Raw genomic sequence first — 26,469 nt, 5'->3', positions numbered from 1 at the left:
GAACTTTTATTTCCTACTGTTGATGGACAGGTAGAGTCAGCCACATTTACCTGAGATAGATTGACAGGTAAAAGTGTCAGAAGATCCATTGTGTCGATTCTAACGGCAGAAATTATAACACCGGCCGACAATACTTGACAGTGGCATAGATTTCACTTGCAGGAAATTCTTTGATTCTTTAGCTAGATTTTTTTTCTTTGTATACTTGGAGACTCTGATCTTGGATTTTTAAAAAAACAATTTATTCAGGTGAGAGACTGTACCTTTTTCTTCTTTCCTAAACTTTTGATGTTAAGTTTCAAATAGTCAAAACTTTGAAACTATATTAAGTCTAGAGATTGATTTCAGATTAAAGTGAACAGTTTCTTGAAGTGTATATACAAGTTTATACAAGAAGGTTTCACAATTAACATGTCTCCCACACGTACAGTCATTAAGTTGGTATGCTTTTCTCTGTTCACCCTTGGGGCCATAAAATGACATCTTGACCTTTCCTTTAACATTCATTCACAGTTTGTTGCATCAAAACCAGTAGCAATAACTGTATGTGTAATGTTATGTCTAGTCATGATTGCACTTGGGTCAAGGGACTGAGTTTTGGACAAGCCGGAAAGACTAGGGATTGCCTTATACTGGTCATAGAAGAAAACTTGTGAATGAGTTACGTACCGTTTATCAATGGTTCTTGTAGGGCAGTGGTGTTATTGACACATTTCTTACTTAGTTACACTTCACTGGTTCTGTATAACCCACCAACAGTGAAAATACCAGACAATATTGGATTTATCTGCGCATTTTAAAGGTAATATTAAGCAAAGTTTTATTTGACATCGGATTTGATTTATGAAGGCTATTCAGTACATCTTGAATTACCATCTCTGCTGACTTTTATATATGTAAATCATTTTTCATTCGTTTATGTACTAAGCTCATTAGGAATTGTTAAAAAAGTAGGACCAGAATTTCAAACAGTGACAGTTTTGAACTGGTCCAGTACTTAAGGACTTTGAATGTGGTTTCTTTCGTCAAATTCCAGTAAGTTTACTGTTACAGAAGTTCATCTGTTTATTTTCACATTAACTCAGCCATCTGTTGTTTTGACTACTCATTTGTACAACACTGATAATAACTGGTCAGTTTGGTGGTGATTGTTGTGGGCTAGGGGACGTAATCTGTTCCATGGTGTTGGTGTGACCCCTAGGGGGATATTGCACCTTGACTGAAAATGACGATACACCTATACAGGTGAGCACGAGAGAAAGCGCAAATAGAGCTATCTCTAGTGCAGTGATCTCATTATCATATTACAGGTAAAAAAAAATTAACATTGTTAAAGCATGGAGAGAAAATGACTATACACTGGTGTTAGGCTGTCACTCATAATGAAGCTGAGAAGCATAGCAGATGTATTTTTAGTATGGAGCAAAAAGAAGTCAAAACTACGAGATCCTGCTACGTTACCTCATGTGGCATCATGGTAATTCGAGGACCTATCAAAAGTGCGACAAGTGTTTCCTTGTTTTAAAATTGAATTAATTTAATTTCTTAATAGATTTATTTTTTTATTTTGTTGTAGTCCGGAAGTCAGAGCATTTCTAAATCTTGATAATCCACGAAATGCACAAGACTCTGTAGACAACTTTGATGACTCTGAAACTATGGTGAGAATTCATATATCTTTTATTGAGGAATTTTTTTTGTTAATTCTGTTTGGATTAATTAGCTAACAATAAGAATTTGAATTGATTTAATGTGAATTGAATTTACAGAATGGTAGGGATGATAACCCGGTCAATTTAGGACCCAGTGAAAAGAAGACGTAAGTTGAAATATGACAATAGATTAATGCAAAGACAATTTCTTTATCAGTGCAAAACTTTAGATATTTTTAATTTATTTGATTTTTTCCTTGGCAGTGTTAAACCTAGTGATTTTGAATTCCTAAAAGTTATTGGAAAAGGCAGTTTTGGAAGAGTGCTGCTTGCAAGGAATAAAAATGAAGGGAACATTTACGCCATCAAAGTGCTACAAAAGCAGGCGATAATGAAAAGGAATGAAGTGAAACATATCATGTCTGAGCGGAATGTACTGCTGAAAAATGTCAAACATCCATTTCTAGTGGGACTTCACTACTCATTCCAAACGGCGGATAAACTGTACTTTGTTCTGGATTACGTGAATGGTGGTGAGGTTAGTATCCTTCAGTTTGCCCTCATTGACCTCTGTCAGCTTCTGTGTTACTGCATGAACACCTGTGTATTGTCATCTTATTTCTTTTGGTAGGAAAATATAGTCTTGATGCAATTCATCAAAGTTCGTACATATAAATGTCACCCAATTAATAAATCTTGGATTGTTAAAGAGAAGTTATATGTCAATTAGAAAAATAAATCTTAGGAGATTTATGTCAGGGAAGTCTTGACATTTATCTAAGAGGTCTCCTCCCAAATCTTGCTGTATTGAATAACTCATCTCCATTCATTCATTTCAAAATTCCCTATTGTTTAACCATCAATCAAAAATCACTTATATGTATGCCATAATTTAATTACCTGTTTTTTCTGAGGTGTGAACAATATGAAAGCTTCTGTTAATTGACCATTATTCTATTAAAAACAGACATGTTAATTGATCTAGAGACTAGCTTACATTCAATATCCTTTGTTTATCTTAAGATTGCTTTTGTGTCTTTTGAGATAACTCTCATTGTTACAAAATCCATAATGAAAGCTTATTACAACAGGGAAACTTTCCGTTTTGGAAATTAATTACAATGTGTAAACAGTGGATGTTTGAGATGTGTTAGTTTGATTGACAGCTAAGGGAGATAAATAGACCTGCCTGACGTCATCATATTTCAGCACTGGTTATCCCAGCATATATCATTAATATTTAGCTGTACAGCCCCAGGAAATTTCTCATTAAAATATCCTACCATATTTAGAAATCCTGTAAACCAAATAAATGACACAACAGAATTTTGATGACTAATTGTTCATGCTGCCGTTTTTGCTTCTTTTGACAGCTTTTCTTCCACCTTCAGCGTGAGAGATACTTTCCTGAGCACCGTGCCAAATTTTACGCTGCAGAAATGGCCAGCGCCATTGGTTACCTTCATTCCTTAAACATTATCTACAGGTACATTATTGGGTCTCAGTCCTTTGCTTTCTTTCGTCTGCAAACTCCATAGGGGTAGAATATTTAGCTGATTGATTATCAAACATACAACCTTAACATTCTCTACAACGTTCTATACAAAGGGTGAGGTAATAATGTCAACAATTAATTCATTGCAATATATTTAAAGTGCACTTACATTGCCATTCATGAACATTTATTTAATTTTGGAAAAATGTATTTAAACAACTCAGTTGTAATGGTAGAAGCCTGTGCCATTTACGTCTTTGACTTAATGACGAATAAGTGTAAGGGACATAGTCAAAGTCACGTTCCCTACCATTCTGCTCACTAGAACATATGTTCAGGCTAATAGGGCCACTGTTAATAGGCAATAAAATGGAACAGAATCTTACAACTGTTTCATCATATTTCCGGTCAGAGTTTGTGAAACCAACATTAGACTCCCTGTGTATGCGTCCTTTGTTAAGTTGATACGTGAAGTAATTTGTTAAGTGTAAGTGATGAGGCAACCTCCAGTGTTGTGAACTATGTCAGTGCCAAGACAATTTACATACATTCACACAGAGACCTCACTGTGTTTCCGTGTTGGATGATTAATCCAGTCTAATTCAATCTAATGAAGCAGCAATTAAGATTCTACTCTGTTGACCACATGAATTTTTATGGAAAAATAAAGTTTTAGTACTCGCACTTAACTGAGTTCATTCAAATGTAATTTATGAAATAATATGTACCAACGTTAATTGTTAAATGGAGTGATGGATCATGAAATTGACTGTTTGATTGATTGATTGATTGTTTTTAAGTGAATAAATGTAAATTAGAATTAACAGTAAAAAAAAGTTTGAAATCAAATTTTTGTTCGTGTTTGGAATGTTTTATGAAATGTTTGATCAATTTCATTTGATTTTTCATTTTTGGTCTATTTATTTTGTTTTTAGAGATCTCAAACCAGAAAACATCCTTCTTGATTCCAAGGTAAATTAAGTTCTCATTCAGAACAAAAATCTGCACATTGTCATTTAAATAGAGGTGTACCTTAAATATCTATAATCACAGCCTTTAATCCAATGATTTGATGATACAGAGTTGATGTATTTTGTTTTATTATCAGGGTCACATAACTCTGACGGACTTTGGACTTTGTAAAGAAGGAATTGAAGGCATGGGCACAACAAATACATTTTGTGGAACACCAGAGGTATGCACATAATATGTAACATGTACTTAAACACACCAGCTATCTCGTAAGAGAAGTTAATAATGAAATTCCCATAGCACTTCATTTTTTTCCGTGTTATGATCTTAAGAATTATTCATAAGTGATTTAATTTGTCAGTTTAACATTAAGGAAAAAAATCAATTAATAATTGGTATGAAATATGTGACAGAATACACCATGTTAGAGAGATCAGACATGCCATGTTTTCTGCATTAAATTATACTTGTTTTGAAACAAAAAAGTTTACATAAATGCAGCTCCCAAACATTTAAGTTATGTGTCATTAGGGGACCTATTTGACATCAACATCCTACACAGACAACAAAAAAATATGCCTATTATCTAATCAATGTTTTGAACGGCATTCATTTCCACCAGGTGTTAGTGGTTAATGGGCAGACCCTGCCCTCATTCGCTGACGGGGTGTAGCCAGGTATACAGGTTGTACACTGCGCTCTCTCCCTGTGGTCTCATCGCGATGTTCCTCTCTATCGTTAGGCTGGCATCAATCTTCTAAGGTCCCAACCTTAGTAATGAGTCGAGAATACTGATTAAATTTCTGTCGGCTAAATCAAGTGTGACGGACAAGGAAATGAATTATTTTTTTTTTAACTTGCAGGGGGGCTCAGAATTAGTTAAGATTTTTATTAATTACCAAACATTCATACCTTAAATCTTTACACATTAAAAACAAAAACCAGGGGTTTTTAATTGACAAAAAAACTCTTTTACACAAACCACAAATGACATGAGGATAAAAACACTTGACATGAATAAGCATGTAACATAATTGCGTATTTCTAAAAGGTAATTCATTTTCTACTTGTTTACATTGCACTGAGGAACCTGTATCTAATGCATCTTATGTCAAGAAACTTTTAACAACCCGACAGACTTTTAGGAATTGTATTGAGAGCTATTTCTTCCCTAATGAATACAAACCTCAAACCATAAAACAAAATTACTTCAAGTTCATCCATTATGACTCAATTATTTTTCTGTAATTAATCTTCAAACTGTTTTCAAGACTGCTATTTTTGATAATAAGTTTGAAGTACCACATATAGTTATACTTCATATACATGTATTTACTGGTATCCTTATTACATGCAGCACCATTGTGTACGTGCTATCTGTAAATGTGACTGTCTTTGAACTTGTCAAATTTCAGACTACGAATTGCAGTACTTGGGTTCTTTGACTTGCTAATGAGGCATGTTAATTATTTGGAGTAATTGAGTGATTGGTGTTGTTGTGTTTCAGTACCTGGCTCCAGAAGTGTTGCGGAAGCAGCCGTACGATAAAACGGTGGACTGGTGGTGTCTGGGGGCGGTCATGTACGAGATGATGTATGGACTGGTACGTATGCTCCCTCCAGCCAGGTCACAATGCACCGTTCGGATTTCTGGCTATTCTATTAATCTGAATATTATCTATCATAAATGATAAAGCATTTTTTTAGATGAATTCCAAAATGTGAAACTAATTAATCGGTGAAACCATTAATCATAAATATCAATGATAAAGAATTTTAATACATGTAGATGAATTCCAGAATGGAAATATCATCTTTTAACAACTTCATCTCATGATCGTTAATTTATTTCGTATCTCAAAGTTCTTGGTACATCCAGTCAAGCATTTTTCAACCCCCCCCCCCCCCCCTCCAACTAATAAATTGTTAAAAATGTAATGTACATTATTCTCTTTCTCTTTTTAGCCTCCTTTCTATAGTCGTGACACAGCTGAGATGTACGACAACATTCTATATAAACCCCTCAGACTCCGAACCAACGTCTCACAGTCTGCTAGACAGATACTGGATGGGGTAAGCTTCAGATCTTACTGGATAACTTATCAGTCAATTCATTGGATCTAACTGGATAACTTATCAGTCAATTTATCAGCTTCATTGAATCAGTCTACAGTAGGAGCTTGAAGTAATGGACACAAATATATTTTAAATATGTTCTGCCAAGACATCATGATATGAGGAGTTTCATAGGTATTGATTTCGTTTAGTTACTACAAAAAGAGAAGGAACAGAGGCTAGGTTCCAAGAGAGACTTCACAGAGATTAAGAACCACAATTTCTTTGCCGACATCAACTGGGATGATCTGGATGCCAAGAAAATTAACCCTCCCTACAACCCCAATGTGGTAGGCATTCTGTATTAACTTATATTAATGTGCATCATAATACATGTAAATGCATGTGTATCATTTTCTTTCCACCAATTTCATGTTGAAAACTTGGTTTCAGTTAAACAATTTTGTTTTCTTTTATTTAGAGTGGTCAGCTTGATTTGAAACATTTTGACCCAGAATTTGTCAGAGAACCTGTACCAGGTAAACTTATGATCTATATTGCCTTTTAATTAAATCATAAATTATGTTATATTGCAACCATACTTGCAATTGCTTAAGGTTAAATATCTGTACAAATTATCTTCAAATGTTATTAATGGAATGGAGGTCTATAGTTTCTGTAATTTTTGGGATCAATGGCATTCATCAATGACTGCTTTAAAATCATTTTTAGCCTCAGTTGGAAAGTCCATGGGTAGCTGCAAGTTAGTGAGTGCCAGTGTGATGGAGGCGGACAACATGTTCCAAGGGTTCTCCTATGTACCCCCTGCAGAAGATGCCTTTAGCTAGGACCAGCTCTCATCTGCTTCCAACATCATCCCAGTGTATCTAGTCTGTGATTGGTCACACACATTACATCCAATGAACAAGCTGCTGGTTAAGCACTGCTGACAAGGAGTTCACTTCCTGTGACCAGAGAAAGGAGGTCTTTGATTTGTTGTTGAATAACATTATTGAAGGATATAGTATAGAGTAAATGTATATGAAGTGCTGCATGTAGGAATGAACAGTTTCAGTGGTCAAATGAAACTTAGTCTTTAAGCCTTCTTTTGTATCAGTTGAGAGACTTTACAAATGGATTTGATGAGATGAAAACCGAGATGCAAGAGTTCATTTTATTGTTTATTTTATGCCATGACTGTTGTAAACATACAGACTCAAAAAATATAATAGGAAGAGAATATGTTGACAGTGCCTTAACTTTCAAGTTTTCTGTTTTCTTCTGTTGTGAAGATCAATTTCATGTATGTTTTATTTTATTTTTCAATGAGATGTATTTTTAGTGCCTTTTGCACTTGCTAGCTGTTTTAAGTCATGTCTGCAAGTAGAACAGGACATTTTTCAGGTGTATTCATAGGGCAGAGATTTAGCACTATCATATTGTAATTTTAAACAATTATTTTAAATAGTACTTAAGGGAAGACAACTTTAACAAATATTTTTACTTAGCCCCGAGGTAATTGTTTTGGAATTCTTTTTTTTTTAAGTTATCTCTCTTTACCATATAAAAATATTTGATTAAAATGAAATTAGTTTCATACATATCAACCTTATTTTTGTCCAGGTTGAAATAGCTAGGAAACACACAATCTATTCATTTTGGCCTTAGTCTTGTCTGGTTTGGTGTCTGAATGAATGATGAGGCAAATTTGACTGGTCCCCGACTTTTACATACACTCAAAGTATTGATGACATATCAAAAAGCATGGATTTTTGTCATTTATGTAAGCGATTTATACATATTGTGGATCAGTTTTATTTTGTATATATGCCAGGATTTTATATTTAACTAGGTGCTGTGATATTTATGCCGTCTGCCAGTATTTCTATTAAAGGGCAGGTAACTGCTCTTTAGAGTAAATCAGGCAGATTATTTTTTTAAATGTTTAAACCAATGACATTGTGATTTATATGAAAATTAAGAAGTATTGTTTTGTTTTGTTTATTAGAAAGTATTGTTATTACGAGCAAAGTTTGTATATAAAATACTCAATGTGCAATTTGATTAAAAATTATAAAACATTGACAATAAAAAAATAATAAACCAAAACAACTTTTTGTTGTTTTAATTAAGTCTAAAGTATAGTATCTGTTAATTGTAATTACTTCATTCAACACAGGAAGATGTTTGTCAAGCACTGAAATATTTTATGTTCAAATGATAAATGGCCAATGCCAGGGAATTAGGTGCCAAGACATCTGTATTTTATGAAATATTAATTTAACCAAATTATGCATTCAGTAACTTCAGCTCTGGTGACAAGGTCGAACATATCAAACCAGGCTGCACGGCTTCCACTGTCAGATAATGACACCGAACTGGATTCCAATTCCGAGAACTTTGACGCTTCAATATGGAGTCTTGATACATATGTAGTTATTTTTTTAATATTTGAAATATGTACTATGAATATGGATGATGGCCTGTATTCTTGGTGTGATGACGCCGGATGCTTTGGATAATCTCCGGAAGGGCCGCTTCAGATGGAGACGAAAGAAAAACAGCCATAACTTGAAATCCAACGAAGAAGCAGCCGTATCTAGTTCATGTTTATATAGGATTTTCATCTAATACTGATAGGTAAGAAGTTCCTGCAAATTAATTAATAGACTCTCGCGTCAAAATAAGGTTAGTCGCGTCAAAATCGTCGTGCAGCGTTGAGGTTCTCTATGTAACGTTACGAATATAAGTTTCTTTGAGTATTATGAGACGATCTTAATGGTCGGGGCGTGATCAAATAAAAAAAAATCTCTACTACAAAGCGAAGGGCTTTATTTTATGATCACACGCCAACCGTAATGTTTACATTTAGACAATTTTCAGTAAATGTCCGACTAAATTATTGATATTTTTATGTTATTTTAATTTTGTATTTAACCCTAACATTACGTCATTTGCGTCATTGATGAAATGTATCGAACTATACATTACAAATTTGATTCGTAGTGTTATTACAGAGACATTAGAAAATGTACATACAAGTGACGTATTAACTGCAGCGATCGATTTATTAGATTTTCCTATTCACTTTGTTGGTACATATTCACATATTTAATAAGCAATTTTAATGCAACAAATTGTGGTGGAATGACATTTGTTAATGTGTGCAGATTACTCGCTTTTTCCTCTTCAGCCTTTAATCTTTTTTTTTATCGCAGCTTTATCGCCAATTCTGACTGCGAGACATCAGATAGCGCTGTAATGCCTGTTATTTCGAATTCAAGGGCCATTTTTTGGGGTAATTGACTCGGAAGTAAATAGGACTGATTGCTGGAATTTAGTAATCAGGAAAATGGCAAACTTTTAATTCAAACCTTTAACTTTCACAGATGAATAAAGTTAGATAACTTTAGTGTATGCGAGAAGAACTGAAAGGGAATCCTAAGTACTCCGATTAATTAAAATACAATATCTCTAAAACATTTATTTTTAATTGCATTTAATTTGATAAAATATATTTATCATCCAACAGAACTTGAGTTAGATTGAGAGAAAACCCCCCAAAACTCAACAACAATAATACATGGCCTTGATTAAGAGATGGTCACATTTTCACATTAATAGTAAAAATGTGAAAAGAAATGTGTTTATCTTGGAGAGACCTAAGCCGATCATATAAGTAAACACTGTTGATAAAACACCTCACAATCTAGTACATGTACTACAACTTGTACAGGAGCATGTAACAATAGATGGAACAGAGTTTGGGGTAGTTTTGAAATATTTATTGTTATGACTGAGGTTCGAACACGGTTGCAATTTCCAAAAAATTTTCAGCTACACATGTGTTAAAACGCTTTCATGTTGATGATACAATTTAACTTGGATTTTACCACCTAAATATAAAGTTCGCATGGTTTTCTGAAGCTGTTGTCTAGAGCACATTTTGACTGTCAACAAGAAAACCCCGGCAGAATTGATTGGTGATACAGGACAACAGACGGTGCACATCGATCACGACACGGAGGCGTCTTCTCAGAACCCCGGTCAGGTAAAGGCTGAGAGACCCCAATGTGTATCTGGTCATTTACCTGTACAGTAGTTCAACATGGAGAAATGGGAGGGCCGTGCAGCTTTAGTAACAGGAGCTTCCATGGGGTCAGGAAGGGCTATTGCCAAAATGTTGGCCTCACACGGAATGCGTGTAGCGGCCTGCGCAAGAAGTATAGAAAAACTACAGGTAGGGGAGCATAGATTCATTTTTAATAACGGTTAGGTGTTTAAACAGATGCAGCTTTAATTCAAGTAAATCTCATGTACGTTTGAATTCAGACGCTGACGACAGAGTGTATGTCACTACGCGGCAGCATCCTCCCTATAAAGTGTGACTTGACAGTCCGGGAGGACATAGAGGCGATGTTCAGCCTCATCAGGGAGAAGTTGTTAGGTGTGGATGTCTGTGTCAATAATGCTGGCCTTGCACTGGACGCGCCCATCATTGACGGCCATTACGACGACTGGGAGGTGATGTGGCAAGTTCGTGTTCGAATCGTTTTACCGACCATTTAGTTATAACGCCGTATTTTGCTAAGATTCATTCCTAGTAAACAAACAGTTGACATGCTTATTGTGAATTAAGAAATGTTAAGAAAGAAATTAATATAAATAAAAATGAAGAGGGTAGTATATTAGAGATTTCGCCGATAATTTTGCTTAGTTCTGTTTCAGGTAAATGTGCGGGCGGTTTGTATGTGCACGCACCTGTCTGTAAAGTCCATGTTAGATCGCGGGGTCGACGATGGACACATCATAAACATCAACAGGTATTTATGATAATGTGTGTATTTTACAAGTCTCGTTCTGGCTGACTTAAAAAATACATGAATAATCGCGTCCTCATTGAAATTTGGCAAAATTCAAAACCGTTTACAATATCCTGTTGACGATAACAAAATGTTTGGTAACCAAATGTTTGCATACATGAATACTGTCAGAAAAGGTTAACACACCAGCGATTAAAATCAATGCAATAAAACACATTGAAGCCTATCTGGACATCGTCTTGGAAAAGCCCATTTTTACTCGGCGACAAAGTACGCTGTAACAGCCCTGACAGAGGGGGTGCGCTGGGAGCTCAGAAGAGCCAACTCCCACATCAAAATCACGGTGACTATTTTGAGCTTCTTTATTTTGTAACCTTTGCCATTTTAAAATGTATTTTTTAAAAATAAATTTGTTATTTACGTATCAACTATTTGTTCGTATCGTAAAGTTCATATTTGACGGCAGCCCCTACTTGTCGTATAGCAATATAAAGCCTTAATGTTGTTAATGGATCACTTAAGCAGTCAGACTAATCCAAGATTTGGCTGCATGACGCAATTCTTTTTGGAATTAACCGCATGTCTTATACGTCAACCCTCGGATTATGATATTTATGAAAGTCTGGACTTACTGACCTACTAATATATTTACCCTCTTGTAGAGCATTAGTCCCGGTCTGGTACGCACCAACTTCGCGTACAACTTGATGGGGAGAGAGGACGGGGAGGAGTGTTATAACACAAGACAGGTCAGCTCTTACCACCCTATTATTCCGTACACAACATAAAATAACCAAATATAGTTACCCAGCAACAGCAGAATCGATTTCATTAAGAAACAATACATTGTTTCAGATTATATTTTTTCAACACAAAAATTGATCCTGTGCATTTTGCAATCGATAGATGTTTGTGACAAAATGTATAATTTTATTTTCCAATTTTGATGACAGGCTTTACTGCCAGATGACATGGCAAAGTCTGTAGAATTCGTACTGGCAACGCCTCCTCATGTTCAGGTAAATTTAGATACACTGTACTGGTACTCAATTTTCCAGTATTTATCTTATGCATAATCAAATTCAGATATCACTAATTTCCGAAGAAATACACACTAAGGTTAATACTCCATTTCAATTAGTGATAAACATCATTGCATTAATGGACGTGTCTTGCATTGCAGGTCAGTGAAATGATGATACGTCCAACAGAACAAGTCGTTTGATACCAAGAGGAACAACTCATAGTATAAAAGCAATAAAATTCAAATGCATTTTCTTTTTAATGACGAGCATTTGCTATTAAATGCATCAACAATATTCATTAATGGGTCACTCATTATAATTTGATATTCTAGATCATCTCTAATAAAAAAAAATTATGAAACAGGTCACATGACTTTTTATCTTTTACATACCAGACGAATGCTCTGGTCAATTTATTACACCCCTTTCACCAAAAAAAAATGTAGGGATAAATTCAAAACAAGGAATTAAACACATGAAATACTTCAATAGAAGTCAAACATATGACTGTCTATGCTTTACAATCTAAAACTATCCCTCGTATCATATGATTAGTTTCAACATTTTCAAACTGATTTTTAAAAAAATTCTAACAGCCAATTATATGGCTATCGAGAATAGCATTGGAATCAATTCGTACATTTCATTTTTTTAAAAGTTCATTGGGATCATATGACATACCAACAAAATGATAAATGGTTTGAATCAGATCAGGTGTAAAACAACAAAAATAAAAAGTCAGCAAAATTGTGGAACATAACTAGTGCCATTAAAAATTCACCGAATTCTCTTTAAAATGTTTTTAAAAAATCATGCATATCACAAAACTGCTTCTTTGGCAGAAAATTAAATCATGATTTTCCAAAATAAATAAATTCACATTTCTATTTTCTTGCGATTGATTTTGTTAATAAGTTTGTTTTCAAATTGCACATATACTATCTTATTTTGATAAATTAGTCTCAGACCTTTCCAAAAAAAAAAAAAAAGAAAAAAAAAGCAAATGGCTCATAAATAAATACATGCAATACAGAATAAACCACTTGTAAATTAAATTACATATTAGATCATTAAGATAAAAGTTAGAACAAAACCATGAATAATCAGTCCCTAACATCACTAACAATAACATGGTTAGAAAGCTGAATGGAAGAATCATGGCTTGATACACAGCAGGAGTTATGGTCCTTGGGTTGGAAAATGGAAGATATGACTGGCAGAGAACATTATTTGCATAGACCAAGTATCAGGACCCCTGTTGTTGATAGGCACTGTGTTGGGTTTGGGTAACAGCCATTCTCTTTGTCTGCATTTCCACGGGAATGATTTGATGAGTAGGGGTAGCAGTTGTTGCCACAGAATACGCTAGAGTACTAGTCTGAATAGGCACCATGGTAGGAAGGTGTTGTCCATCCTGTTGCATCTGCATCTGAGATATAACAGCTCCCTGGGCATTTGTAGGAAGATTCTCCAAGAATCTTAGAGTCTCCATGTAGCCCAACAATGTAGAAAACGTTTGAGCGGGAGGATTTCCTTGCCTGTTGACTTCAGTGGCCTGAAGAACTGTGGGGCGTGAATTAGGGTCATTTCTGGCCCCTGTGGTTTGCACATACTCTGTCTGTAGAACTCCATTGGCCCTTGAATTAAGGTCAATATTTTCAGTCTTTGTTATTTGCAGGTGTTGCTGTGGCTGTTGCTGCTGTTGTTGAGGTTGCTGCTGTTGCTGGGCTGCTAGTGGTATATAAGTCTGTATGTTTGGCTGGTGTTCTAGAGATCTATACTCAGTTGGAGTTGAGGACACAATGTTCTGTTGAGGTTGATGTCTTATTATGGCTTCGACATAACGATTCTCCGAAACTGGCATTTGGTTTTGAATAGCAACATGTTGCACATTCTGTATTGCTGCAACTTGCAAAGGTTGTTGCTGTTGTTGCTGCTGCTGTTGCTGCTGGGTTTGCTGTGTTTGTATTGTTCCCATACTGGGCATTGCAATCACAGTTTGGTTACCTGCATTATCAAACATGTGAAGTGGGACTGGTATTTCTGAGGCAAAAGCTGTTGATAATTGCTGTAACTGTTGATAGTTAACAGGCTGGGATGTGACTAGGATATTCTGATCATCGCGTGGGATTTGTAGACCGACCATAGAGACATTTGTAGTGGTGTACTGTTGCTTTTCCTTCCTTTCTGCCCTTGGTGCCTTAGGTCGATTGTTGGTGTTATCACCAGTGTGTGATGATCGTAAATGTCTTGTTAAATGATCTTTTCTTCCAAATCTTTGTGGACAATACTGACACAGAAAGTCTTTTTTCTTTGTGTGAGTGATCATATGACGTCTCACATCTTTCCTTGTGTAAAATGTTTTCCCACAATCCTCACACGCATGAGTTTTTTCAGTACAGTTTTTAACAGATCTGGCACCACTGTGAACCTTCAAATGATACAGTAACTCGTCCTTTGAATCGTAATGCTTGTGACAGATGCCACACTCAGTAGTCCGACCTGCATCCGCATCATGAAAGGCTTTGTGTGTGCGATATGAAAAATTGTAGCAGTATTCCTTTCCACACTCTTCACAAACCCAACGCTTTTTATTTGGGTCATGGGTAACCATGTGGTTTTTCAAATGATCTTTTCTGTTAAATGACTTGTCACAGTACAGACACTTATGGGATCTTGGACAGGTGTGAATGAGTCTATGCCTCTCTAATTTGAATTTGGACATGAATCCTTTTGCACACTCAGGCACTTCACAGATGTATGGTTTAACTCCTGTGTGTTCGGAAACATGTATCACAAATAATGCTTCTTTAGTAAATGTTTCTTCACAGTGAGGACATGCCATTGGTTCCCGTTTTGGAGTGCGTGTAATCTTTGGAGCACCAGGAGCCCTCTTCTTTCTGCCTCGTCTTCGAGGCATGATAGGTATATCTATGTCATCCTCCTCGTCTTCATCGTCTTCCTCCTCTCCAAGAACCTCATCTAACAATTCCAGAGCAGACACTTCATGGTCATCTTTGTCCATGGGATCATCATCCACTAGGTCTGGGGGATTATCAATAACATCTTCTAGGTTGTTTTCTTCTATCTTTGGTGGATCTGCAATGGGCACTTTCACTTCCTTTGGTGGTTTTGGAACTGTTAACATCCCTTTAAGTTTTGGAGGCCTGCCTCGTTTTCGTGGTGGTAATCTACTTTTTTCCAGCCTAGCTCGCCACGTTTTGGATGGCTTGACATACTTTCTGGGTCTCCCTTTGCGAGGCCTTCCCCTGAGCTGTCGTTTGTCAGGTGGGGGTTCACCAGCGCAGGCATGAGCCTCCAGCTCATTAAATGTACTGAATCCCTCCAGACACACAGAACATGCCCACTTAGATGGATAACCTAAACATACAATAAAACAATGAATAACAATATATGCATGTACATTGATTCATTAGGAATAAGATTGTAAGAACATTATGGTAATCCCTACATATAAGATTTAACACTTGCTCAAATTTCTATGTTGTTTTTAATTAAGTACAGGTATTTTTATATTTCTTGCATTTTAGTGTGCCAGAAATTTTAATTCCTGCTCTATGTCATTCTTAAATGTTTAAGAGGAACTCTGATCTTGCAAAAATAACTGTAGCATCAACAAAGTCTTGAAATTCACTCAAAAATAAAATGTGCGCTATCAAAAAAAAATAGGTCAATAGGAAAATGACCAGCACAGTGGTTAGTGCATGTTTTAAACATATTGCTGGGTATAAAGAGGGTGCCAGTTCAAATGTTAAAGATTTTCCACTCCCAAATGATGATCAGAAAAAAACCCATCATCTTTCCATGAATATGCATCTTTTACTTTTCTCTGTTTATATATAGACAACTGCTTTAATCCATCAGATATAAAATTTAAATTGATCAACTATGAAACATTTTGGAAATCGTAGATCAACGTATCAGCCATTCTACAGCACCACACTGCAGTGCTGTAAAATGATCAATTTACTCACCATATTCTGGTCTGTGACTCACAATGTTTTCAAGACTCTGTTTGGCATCATTTAAATGTATTAAAGAGAGCACTAAAATTATTTAACATAGAGACCCGAGCAAGTCTTATAAGATTTCATTGTCATCATTATTAGAAGAAGAGTTATAATATGGTACACGTATTTACTTGAAGTCTATAAATGTAAAGAAGTTGTACAGTAAAACTCAGTTATAGCGAAATTCCTAGGGACCAATGGATTTACTTTGTTGAATCCATAATTCGTTATATCCGATTAACGATTTCGTAATAATAACTATAGCGAATTCACTACACACGTTTTCTTTCATCATACTATAATTTTTGCTAATTGAGGCTTAAAATAAAAATGCATTACTTTGATACATTTAATAATGAAATTGTGAATTGAAAAATTATATGAAAATAAATTCAATAAAACGTTATATATGTATTCATTATAACCGTAAAATTTTGCAAAGATTTGAGAAGACTTTTACTGGGGAATTAAAAAAACATCACTATATCTGAGAATTTGCTCTATCCGTGTTTGTACTAAACGAGTTTTACTGTACTCATTTATTTAATTCATCACTGTACCATCTAACAGATGAGACAATGTACCGACCTGTAGCAGGATTGGTCGGGACATCAGTTTCTGGCAGCAGTTCTTTTTGTACCAGTATGGCATAATCTGGTTCATACCAAACCCTAATCTCTGTGTTTGAGGGAATAGGCTGCAATGAATTCAAACTGAATCAAATCGTTGGTATTGGGGTATTAGAATAAATGAAATGTATTCAATTCATCCGTAAAACATGAAAAGAAAAATACCATTGTAATTTCAGTTCAATCGTCTAATAAAATTTGATTTCAAAAAGTTTTTAATATCTATTATATGCACTAGTTCCAGGTAAGAATAAAATTTCTTCAGTCTATTCAAACCTCATCTTAAAGCTGATATGAATTCATAAATACGCATTATTTCCCTTTTATCTCCAACTACCGCCATATTAGTTGTCGATTTCTATTGTTCTGCTCATCGCTACACACCCCCTATATAAGGCCGAGAGCACTATTCATGCTTCACCGCATTCAGGTATTTCATTCACCCAAACACGTTACCTTGGACGAAAAGACGTGTAGAAACACGTTTGGAACAAAAATAATATGACAACCACTTCACTGGCAAGGCATTTCCAATGAATGACGAAACAAGCAGACTGAAATCCAGCCACAGATACTTCAAAAATCCTCGATTATTGTAGACCGTTTTCCTGTGTATAATATAACATCGCACATGTGCAAACACTGTGGCAGATCGAGCAATGTCAATGATCGCATGGATTTTTAGAAACGAAGCGTTTTTGTAGGAACAAATGGAAACGATGTTACGTTGTTACTTTCTTGAATTGACTATCATTTAGCTACAGTGTTGGATGTACTTTCTTGAATTGACTATCATTAAGCTACAGTGTTGGATGTACTGCCGCTGGGGTTTAAAAAATGATGCAGACGTTATGCATTCTGTATGAACGTCACACGTGTTCGATGTGCATGTGAAGTAAGGCAGCACTCTATGTGCATAATATTACGGATACCTTGGAAATTCTTTCAAAGAATAAATATATTTTGTATTTTATTGATTGTTGATTCCTTTATAATTTATTACAAACATTTTACTACATTGTGTAATTCATGCATTCAGAAGTCCATGCAACCTGAATGCCTCGATCAGAAAGCAACCGACTGTAACTTTCTCAACCGGTATATATACCCCAGTGACAGTAGAGGACCGATCAAAACTAATATGGCGACCAAATGCTTTTATGAATTCATGTCAGCTTTAACAGAAATCATAATGAAACGTATGAAAAATAACGCTTTTCTTCTTTAACATGGTACCGACTGATACACACCTTGGTAGACACAAAGAAGATTTTGTTTTGATGCTGGCAGGCCACCACATTTTGTTCTGCAGCAGTCCTGGCCGGCCTGACAAACATCATCCAGTTACACTTGTCTTCATCAGAGAGGTCCAGCTCCTCCTCAAAACCATCCTCATAGAAAACCTGTCAATAGTAGCACAGATAATTAGTTCCACTCACTTCATAACATGTAATATACATATCTAGTTTTCAAAATTTACGATAAAGATTAACTATCAATGTTCCATACATATGCATGTTTCATACAAATGCATGTTTCATTCACAACATCCCTTGGACACATTGCTTCCCTGAAGGGAATTTTAATGCACATATCAGACTCTAGTAGTTAACAAAGAATTTTGACAAGTCAATGCACAGAGTTTACATAAATGTTTAAAATAACTAAAATAGCAGAACATGTACTAAAATTAAGATAGTAGCAGTGACAATTAAATTAATGCTCAAACAAACTCCTAAAGAACATTGTGTGTATCTTTAGCTGACCTTGAGAGTAAAGGGCTGATCAGCAGGGTCTGGTTGTAATGATTCTTCCTCTTTAGGCGTGACTGGTACAGGCGAGACTTCATTCATCATCTCATTAACAACCCCTTGAAAGGCATTTTTCACAACACCAACAACATGAGCTTCAGAATTTTGTGTCAACATTTGAGGTTCAGTCACAACACTATTTAAAATGTCTTGTTGATTTGATATCAAAGAGCCACTACTGGTTACAGATGTGAAACTAGAGGTGTCCATATGAGCCAACAAACTCTGGGCCTGTGTAACTGTTAATGTCAGCCCCTCAGTCACACTTGGACTCATTGTAGATTCTATAGGAACAGTCAAACCCAGGTCATCCCCAATCTGCGCTGTTCCAAACTGGCCGGCACCAGCCATTGATTCACTGGCTAGTGATGTAGCTAGATGGATGGTGTCGGACAGTGTGGTCGTCACATCTCCGTACGGACCGGGACCGTGCTGATCGTCTGCCAGCTTAACGATGCCCAGGGCCTGCTGAACAATATCCTGGTGTTCCACATTATTTCTGTCAATGGCAACCTCCTGAATGCTGCATTTGACACTTTGCAGTATCTGGTCATTTGATGACATCTGGGACTTGTCCCCATGTTGGTCTATAGATATCTGACTGTGCAAAGAATTGGGAGGCAAGTCACTCGGAAGTTGATTAGTCTGTAGATTTTCTTGATGGACATCAACATTTTCATCTTGAGGAGGGGGGATGGGTTGAGACCTACAGCGGTTTTTGGTTGGAGCTAAAATGGGACCAAATCTTGTTCTAACCTGTACTATCTTCTTGGCAAACACACCAAAAGCTGTAAAAAGAAGAGAGTAACATAGTAAAGGCAGTCTGCATATAGAATTTGATGAAGAAAAATTAAAAAAATAAACTGAGCAAATCATGGCCAATTGGTTATTGCCCTATTACTTACTGGGCCTATTATGATATTACTTACTGGGTCTGCCTTCATGGTCCTTAACAGCCTTTATACTCAGACCTGGGGGACAGGTCAGCCTTGCCCTTGATGGGATGTCATTGTCATACACCTGATGGAAACCCCCTTTTGTCATCAGGTCTTGGTGCCCTGTGGGAAAAGAATTGATTTCCAAATGATGAGAATATTAATCATGGATAACTTACATTCTTGTCTTTAATCTGTTTTGTCTGCTGATGAAGATATTGGTGAACAATGCTGGTGTATTTCATTTTTTTTTTTTAATATAAGGGTTATTTTATTTATCTTGAATAAATATTATATATCTTTTTCTGAATGATTTTTTTAGAGAATTCTTTCATAACTCGAAGATTATTTAACCATTACTTACACTGATCTTCATGTTTGCTAGTCATTTTCAGATTACTTCCATCCTAAAAAAAAAAGAAACAAATAATTCATGTTGCCTATACATGCATATACTAGGATCTCTCATGGTTTGTATGGTATACAAAATTTGTACTAATGAAGTATGTACATGTAGTTGTTATTCATTTCCCAGGAAATACCATTAATTTTCAGGAATTACCAAAATTTCACACTGTCCTGGGAAATATAAGTATTTCCCTCTATTTTGCCAACCCTGATTCAAATTACCGGTATAAAAAAGGAGTTACCAGGGTATGTGTTTTCTATCACCTTGGAGATTTTGGCAATTTTACTTTAACTCAAAACTGAGCCATATGAGCATAAATTTAGACTAACAATGTTAAATACATGCCACACACAGCATGTAATACATCAAAACAATTTAAACCTGCAAACAGCAAAAACCAAACATATTTTTTTGTTTAATACATCATCAGTTTCAGAGAGGGTTGATATTGTTTCGAAAAACCACAATGTGGTGATCCAAAAAATAGGATCACTCTGTAAAACTATTTTCTGATTGTACAATAGTGTAAAGATTGATGAAGGATGCTACTTCATTTCTTTTTTTTTCTTTGGGGGGGGGGGGGGGGGGGTGATATTTTTTATGAAACCAACGTGTTCAGTGTATTGTTAATTTTACATATCAGACTGATTGGCAACTTAAAAATTATGGTTTTGTCTCTCTATCATGTTGGTTACACAATATAAAACAGTAATGGTGATTTTCATTAAATGTTAAGGGAACTCATAATACCGGTTCTGTAGTCAATTGACATAGAAATAAGTATGGTCTAACAAAGTTGTCATGGCAGATACTTGTGCATAAGTGATGGTCCAAATGTTTAACACTTTGAATATATTTCAAAAACAAAACTAAGTGACCCTGGTGTTTCTGTACATTATTTTCAAGCATACATCCAACAGGTTGGTACCAATCACCCAAATGAGTTGTAATAGCCCATTTTGGATATAATACCCCAAATGGAATATTCAATTCAATGGTTTATTGACATCACCATGTTGGCATACAGTCAAAATGAAATCAAATGACAGACAAAAGAAAATTGTAACATAAAGGCTACAGCGTGCAAGACAGTTTTATACAATACTTCAAAGTCCCTGGAACTGTTTTCTCTGCATAAAACATTTATCCAAGTAGATACATAGATGTTTTGTAGTATTATAATCACATGGATTAACAATTTCTTTTATGGGATCAATACCACAGTACAATTTATCATTGAAAATATCACAATAATGAAATCGAAGATTGTCATTCACAGGACAGTAAAGTACAAAATGTTTTTCATTTTCGACTCATAATTTACAAGAATAGCATAAACGTTTTTCCTTTGGGATAATTGGTTTACAATATCTACCTGTTTCAATCAATATTGTATGTGCACTTATTCTTATTAAGAATTTCTTAATCTTGTTAGCTGGAATTTTTCATGCTTTTTCAAGGAAAACTTAAAGTAATCTTGCAACTTGTACTTGTTAGTATTTCATATTTTACTGTAAAAATGAAGTTTTCCTGAGTCAGAGGATGAGATTTTGTTCAATTGCTCAAAGATATACATGTATATAAATATATATACATATATAAATTTAAAGTGCAAAAATTTCGAAATTTTTATTTTGCAAAAGTATGGTTAATCTGCATTAGAATTGATGAAATGAAACAATTTTTGTAAAACAAGTTCTTGTCTAACACAACTGTTGTGGAGATTGAACCCTCGATATGTGAACAACATTATATATATCCAAAACTTCTCGGGATCAATCTTACAAACTAAAGACTTAAAACTTGTAAACCAAAAGTTGTTGCATTTGATACACGTTAATGAAAATTTGATCTATAAATTACCAAATAAAAATTTTTTTTTTGGATTTTTGCACCTCAAATACTGTATGTATCCCAATTGGTTTGGTAACATATATACCAAACAGGCTATAACCCATTTGGGCGATTGATCCCAACCTGACTAAAGGTGAAAGCCAAGACCCTCAGAATACATGCACTTGAACATAAAAAGAATGGGCGATTCTAGTGCATCTCTCTACCAAACATAAATAAAAACATTCTATTTAACTAATAAAAAATAGAATATACAAATGTTTGTTTATAAAAATTGTGTATTTCTTCAGTTTTAAATATTTTGAAAATATAGAAAATATTTCTGCAAAATAACTGACAATGTCATCATCCTTTAGATAAAATAAACAAACAAGAGCATGGCTGTTTTCGATGACAACATGTGCCCCTTTGAAAGTAAGTAACTTTTTCACCGTATGGCCTATACTGAGGTACCAGGGAGGGGTCAGGCTACCTATGGGAAAACCCGAAGAACGACCCCGTTACAAGACAGATTTGGACATTTTTACACTCTAGAAATATTGTATAACATTCTTTAACAAGTATTTGTTGCGTCCTTACCAGGCAGAAACCTATTCTTGGTGTTTTATTGGCTGTTTTGGACAAAGACGAACAGCAGTCCCATAGGTCGCCATTGCCGCATTGAATTATGGGAAATCTTTCTTCGCCGTCCAAATAGTGACGTCATTTTTCAAGATGTCTGCGCCCATAGACAAACTTGAAGGGTAAAAAAAACTTTGAAGTTATGCAACATAAGATCAAAGAATGGAGAAAACAAGTGACGGATCGTATGTAAAAGATGGGAAAGTTGTATGGGAACCTAAGTCGGAGAAAATTAAAGAATCATGTAAGAACAGAGCAGAGGAATTCGACTTACGTAGACAAACTATTGATGATGCTAACCCCTGTTTCGAGGTAAAACACTGCCATAGATATCATTTAGATGTTTATAAAAAGTTACTTTCATACAATGTTTGCCATGGTATTGTTAAAGCAACAAGTAATGTATGCAAAATATGTAATGCGTGGATATGGCACTCAAAATTCACAAAAATGATCTATAAAAATTGCTTTAGAGCTGTAACAAGATTGGAGAAATAATATTGGACAAGACTGGAATTTGAACCTGGGCCACTTTAATCTGAATCTCCAGTTGGGTGCTTTACTTGCTGAGCTATATGGTGCCAATATTTGAACTGGCCTGACTGTCACATTCCTCCCCCATTTTAGGCTGTCCCAGGATATTTATGCTGCACATTTGCACGATTTTTAACAAATATACACATGCATGTGAAAGAAGTGCAATGGAAATTGATGAAAAGGAAAATTTCCAAGATTTCTTCATTCACACATTATTCTTCATTCCCACATTATCATTTTTCCCTCGTAAAAATTCACAGGAATGAAACACATTTCTTACGGGATTTATATCGGGGAATGTTGACATCTTTTCTCCATTCGGAAGTCACTCTGAATACCTCACACAATTTTTCAACATTATCATCTCCAGGTATTTTCATCTCTGTAGCAATGGAAAATTCCTGTACTGGTGTAGATTTTTTATTTTTTATTTTAGCCATGTATTAAAACCTGACAAGCTAGAGGGGGCGTTTTAAAGCGGAAATCTTGGGATTTTTTGGTACTATTGAATGAACATCGTCTGAACCAAGAGGAAATTATTAATATCAAATAATGTAAGAAAATATGAAGCAAAGATATCTTAGGACAGACTATGAATGATCTTCACCCTCGAAGATCACCATAGGCACTTTTCCTATCAGAAGTTAACCTGTCAGTTCCAGGGAATCATGAAGACACCAAATATAAAATAATAAAAAATAATAATTGACCAGAAGGGAATTTGAACCCAGGTCCCTGAATCTCTAGTCAGGTGCTCTACCAAATGAGCTATCTGACGCTGGTATTTTGAACAGCAGGTCTGACCATCGCAGAGTGAGAGTGCACAACTTATTGTCTTCAATGCAGGAGATTATCTCAAGTGCAACATAATATCTGGTGTGCACAAGTTATCATCATTTATCATCGATGATATATTAACTTTAGTGCATGACATGCTATCTTGTCCACACTACAAAAATTCCTTGTGCTCACAATTATTATTGCGATTCTGTCATCAAGTACTTTGATTAAATTTAAAAGTTATTCTTCCTGACATTTAAAGGAAGTGAATAAATATATATGGAAGGGATTAGAGATCATAATGAATAGAAAAATTATATTATGATAAATATTCTTGGTACACAATATGGTCAAACTGTTTAGAATTAAAACTGTGAAACGCTCCTCTACACTATATAAGATCTTACAGCATCCCATATATCTATGTTTATCTATCTGTGACCAATGGTTAATAAATGCAATATATCTTGGTAATAGATATGGTTACTGGTACATATATACATGAAATAAAGAGTCATTTACTAAAAATAACAGTCTGTATACTATAGTTAACAGTCAATGAACTTCCGACAAGTTTATTTTTAGGTCATTTTTATGACCTTGGAATACCATATATGGGACTTGTCAATTTTCTCTTAGTGTTCACTTTATGCACTCATTAAAATAAATCAATTAAAAAAAGATGGATCATTTTACATTTTAAAACCTGCAACCTGCAGCAGATTATGGGTACATGGAATGGTAGAGAACTCCTACCCTGGTGAACCTGTATCCATGTAGTAGAGTACAACTCTATTTTATAGTCTTTGTACTAAGTACTGTAATGAGTTTTTCAAGAGTGTTCTCAGGAACCTCTGTTATAGTTATAAATGAACATGCATCACCCCAAAGCAAAAGCATCCCATGTAACATTTATTCTGGAGTACCTAAAATTGGCACCTCACCAAATTTTGATAATTATAATCATTAGAGCCCCAAAATAAGTTCGTCTGATTTTGCTAAATTCTTTACATTACAGTAGAATATGGTATTGAATATTCACTCGCTCTGTAATATTTATAATGTGTATTTAAAGTTTTATTTTGTATTAAAATTCTTGTCCTTCAGGAAGGTCAGATGGCATTAGAATGTCTGAAGAAAAACATGTACAATAAAGCCAAATGTTCCCTGGAGTTTGAGAATACACGTGCTTGTAAGAAGTTCTGGGTAAGTTCTAGAAACATTTTGCTTGGGGATTGCTTTTTTCCCCTAACCCTTCCGTTTATAACCATGCTTGTTACTGTTTTGAAAATGTTTAGATTTTTCATGTACCATGTTTACCTCTGCTCGAGATCTGACATGTTTAGCCCCGTCATTGATGAGCATTTCATTATCACCTTTAAGAATTTATTTTCTTTGTTAGCAAAGATATCTCTGAAAAATAATGCTTCATATTGTTAAGGTTTAATTGAGTATACATGTATATAGATATGCATACCATAATGATACATATGCATTGTACTACATAAAAACACTTTGACTTTCTAATAATGACCAAAAAATAGTTACGGTAATCCAAATGTCATTATATGTTGATAAATGTACTGCTGTAAAATAAGATTGATGAGTAAAATTCTAACTGAAGAAATCTTTTATTCATAGTTTAAGGTCAAACGCAATCGAATGTTGAATGGAATTCATCCCTTTCTGCCTGATAAAGAAGAAAGAGAGGAGGTGAAAAAACAATATGCTCATTTATTAGAGGATTGACTTAAACTTGTTGAAAGACACTCATGTGCAAGTTTGTATATATATTTACCTGTAATTGTTGGACAATAAAAACTGCACATTTCAATTGCAGCATTTATGTTTCAATGTTTTAGTTTGGTATGATTTTATTGAGCAGCTAGTGTAGTTTGTTATACATACATGTATGTTGTTATTGGTCATCTTCTATCACACAGCAAAGTGTTGTGTAGCATTTTTGATATAAAATCTCATATTTACAGTCATTAAATGCTTTCATAAACTCTGGCAGTGAGTGTTTCAGGGAACAAGAAAAGTGCTGGATTTGAAAGTACTGGTAGTTCATCTTAACTTTGGTAAATCTGAGTTCTGATATTCGATACAGATATTACCATTTAATTCTATTCTGCCAAAAAGTGTGGACTCAAGGCATGATTTCACTTTTTTTAACCAATATTCATGCAGACCAAGTGGAAGCACTGATTCTGAAACTATGGCTATGGTCTAATTACAAACAACTCATGTGCAGATCTAGAAAGTTGGGGGGGGGGGATCAAGGAGTTGCTATCCCTCCCCCTGCAATAAAAATTATTTTTCACCACCCTTTGGAGAGGACGTCTAGATCTGCGCATGCTATCTTTGAAAATCTCAAAATAAAAACAGAGAAAAAATAGTCTATTTTCATTTTACCAAAATATTTTACGTAATCTACTATGTTTCATTCTTTGAAACAAAACTTAAAATTAACGTTTTTGACATCAATTTATTGAACATTTTTATTTCATTTTCACTTGCCACGAGAACAACATTTATTTTGTGGGAACGAATTTTGTTTCATGGAAACAATTTGTGGAACGAATTGAATTTTATATCGTTCTTTAATAGAATACCCAGTATGTCCTCTAGATGTAGCAGTTGTATCACTGTCAGGCACGTAGCATCGGGGGGGGGGGCAGGCCCCCCCCCCCCCCCACACTTTTTCTCGCAGCAACAAATTTTTTAAAATTTACATAAAAAAAATTTAATTATCATGGAGTTGGCCCCCCCCCCCCCACTTTTTTGGGAGTATGGAAAAAAATTGATATGAATTTAGATGCGGTGGAGTTATATCAGTAC

General features: G+C 35.1%; 4 protein-coding genes across 8 annotated transcripts in view; 3 read left to right on the top strand and 1 right to left on the bottom strand.

Moving 5' to 3' along the window:
- The window catches only part of LOC128164452 (serine/threonine-protein kinase Sgk1-like), a 28,643-nt gene extending 20,374 nt beyond the window's left edge, over window positions 1–8,269 (top strand). For 4 of the 5 annotated variants that reach the window (XM_052828269.1, XM_052828270.1, XM_052828268.1 and 1 more), the window contains 11 exons: window positions 1,577–1,661; window positions 1,770–1,819; window positions 1,917–2,190; window positions 3,026–3,138; window positions 4,083–4,119; window positions 4,256–4,342; window positions 5,627–5,722; window positions 6,084–6,191; window positions 6,386–6,523; window positions 6,655–6,712; window positions 6,906–8,269. In XM_052828269.1, coding sequence (XP_052684229.1) covers window positions 1,577–1,661; window positions 1,770–1,819; window positions 1,917–2,190; window positions 3,026–3,138; window positions 4,083–4,119; window positions 4,256–4,342; window positions 5,627–5,722; window positions 6,084–6,191; window positions 6,386–6,523; window positions 6,655–6,712; window positions 6,906–7,021 — 1,162 coding nt within the window. In that variant the 3' untranslated portion in view covers window positions 7,022–8,269. Of the gene's footprint in view, window positions 1–1,068; window positions 1,478–1,576; window positions 1,662–1,769; window positions 1,820–1,916; window positions 2,191–3,025; window positions 3,139–4,082; window positions 4,120–4,255; window positions 4,343–5,626; window positions 5,723–6,083; window positions 6,192–6,385; window positions 6,524–6,654; window positions 6,713–6,905 lie in introns of those variants that run through there. The other variant, XM_052828271.1, reaches the window with a different exon arrangement.
- A 386-nt stretch (window positions 8,270–8,655) lies between these two features.
- Window positions 8,656–13,240, top strand: LOC128165847 (dehydrogenase/reductase SDR family member 11-like). The gene is made up of 8 exons (XM_052830703.1): window positions 8,656–8,813; window positions 10,101–10,413; window positions 10,506–10,709; window positions 10,902–10,996; window positions 11,219–11,339; window positions 11,659–11,745; window positions 11,950–12,015; window positions 12,180–13,240. Exons 2-8 carry the CDS (start codon window positions 10,282–10,284, stop codon window positions 12,219–12,221), a joined length of 747 nt encoding a protein of 248 aa, XP_052686663.1. The 5' UTR covers window positions 8,656–8,813; window positions 10,101–10,281; the 3' UTR covers window positions 12,222–13,240.
- Window positions 12,266–22,370, bottom strand: LOC128165846 (PR domain zinc finger protein 10-like). Its single transcript, XM_052830702.1, has 7 exons — window positions 22,270–22,370; window positions 19,792–19,834; window positions 19,422–19,550; window positions 18,448–19,280; window positions 17,932–18,084; window positions 16,641–16,749; window positions 12,266–15,402 (listed from the first exon to the last, which is right to left on the bottom strand). The coding sequence occupies exons 2-7, from the start codon at window positions 19,814–19,816 to the stop codon at window positions 13,268–13,270; spliced, it is 3,384 nt and encodes a 1,127-aa protein (XP_052686662.1). The 5' UTR covers window positions 19,817–19,834; window positions 22,270–22,370; the 3' UTR covers window positions 12,266–13,267.
- An 8-nt stretch (window positions 22,371–22,378) lies between these two features.
- On the top strand, window positions 22,379–25,462 carry LOC128165848 (coiled-coil-helix-coiled-coil-helix domain-containing protein 7-like). The gene is made up of 3 exons (XM_052830704.1): window positions 22,379–22,623; window positions 24,736–24,834; window positions 25,270–25,462. The coding sequence occupies exons 1-3, from the start codon at window positions 22,474–22,476 to the stop codon at window positions 25,375–25,377; spliced, it is 357 nt and encodes a 118-aa protein (XP_052686664.1). The 5' UTR covers window positions 22,379–22,473; the 3' UTR covers window positions 25,378–25,462.
- The last annotated feature ends 1,007 nt before the right edge of the window (window positions 25,463–26,469 follow it).

This window comes from Crassostrea angulata, chromosome 10 (assembly GCF_025612915.1).
Source record: "Crassostrea angulata isolate pt1a10 chromosome 10, ASM2561291v2, whole genome shotgun sequence".
Taxonomy (NCBI): domain Eukaryota; kingdom Metazoa; phylum Mollusca; class Bivalvia; order Ostreida; family Ostreidae; genus Magallana; species Magallana angulata.
Note: the sequence above shows the minus strand (reverse complement) of the source record. Positions and strands in the feature narration are given on the sequence as shown.

Excerpts from the sequence above, each read along its gene's own strand:
- LOC128165846 (XM_052830702.1), bottom strand. The coding sequence starts at position 19,816 with ATGACTAGCAAACATGAAGATCAGT. Across the intron at positions 18,085-18,447 it reads ATCAGCCCTTTACTCTCAAG|GTTTTCTATGAGGATGGTTT; the intron begins GTCAGCTAAAGA and ends TACTATTGACAG. Across the intron at positions 16,750-17,931 it reads TCTTCTTTGTGTCTACCAAG|CCTATTCCCTCAAACACAGA; the intron begins GTGTGTATCAGT and ends AATTCATTGCAG.
- LOC128165848 (XM_052830704.1), top strand. The coding sequence starts at position 22,474 with ATGGAGAAAACAAGTGACGGATCGTATGTAAAAGATGGGAAAGTTGTA. Across the intron at positions 22,624-24,735 it reads ATGCTAACCCCTGTTTCGAG|GAAGGTCAGATGGCATTAGA; the intron begins GTAAAACACTGC and ends CTTGTCCTTCAG. Across the intron at positions 24,835-25,269 it reads GTGCTTGTAAGAAGTTCTGG|TTTAAGGTCAAACGCAATCG; the intron begins GTAAGTTCTAGA and ends TTTTATTCATAG.
- LOC128165847 (XM_052830703.1), top strand. The coding sequence starts at position 10,282 with ATGGAGAAATGGGAGGGCCGTGCAGCTTTAGTAACAGGAGCTTCCATG. Across the intron at positions 11,340-11,658 it reads ACTCCCACATCAAAATCACG|AGCATTAGTCCCGGTCTGGT; the intron begins GTGACTATTTTG and ends ACCCTCTTGTAG. Across the intron at positions 11,746-11,949 it reads AGTGTTATAACACAAGACAG|GCTTTACTGCCAGATGACAT; the intron begins GTCAGCTCTTAC and ends TTTTGATGACAG.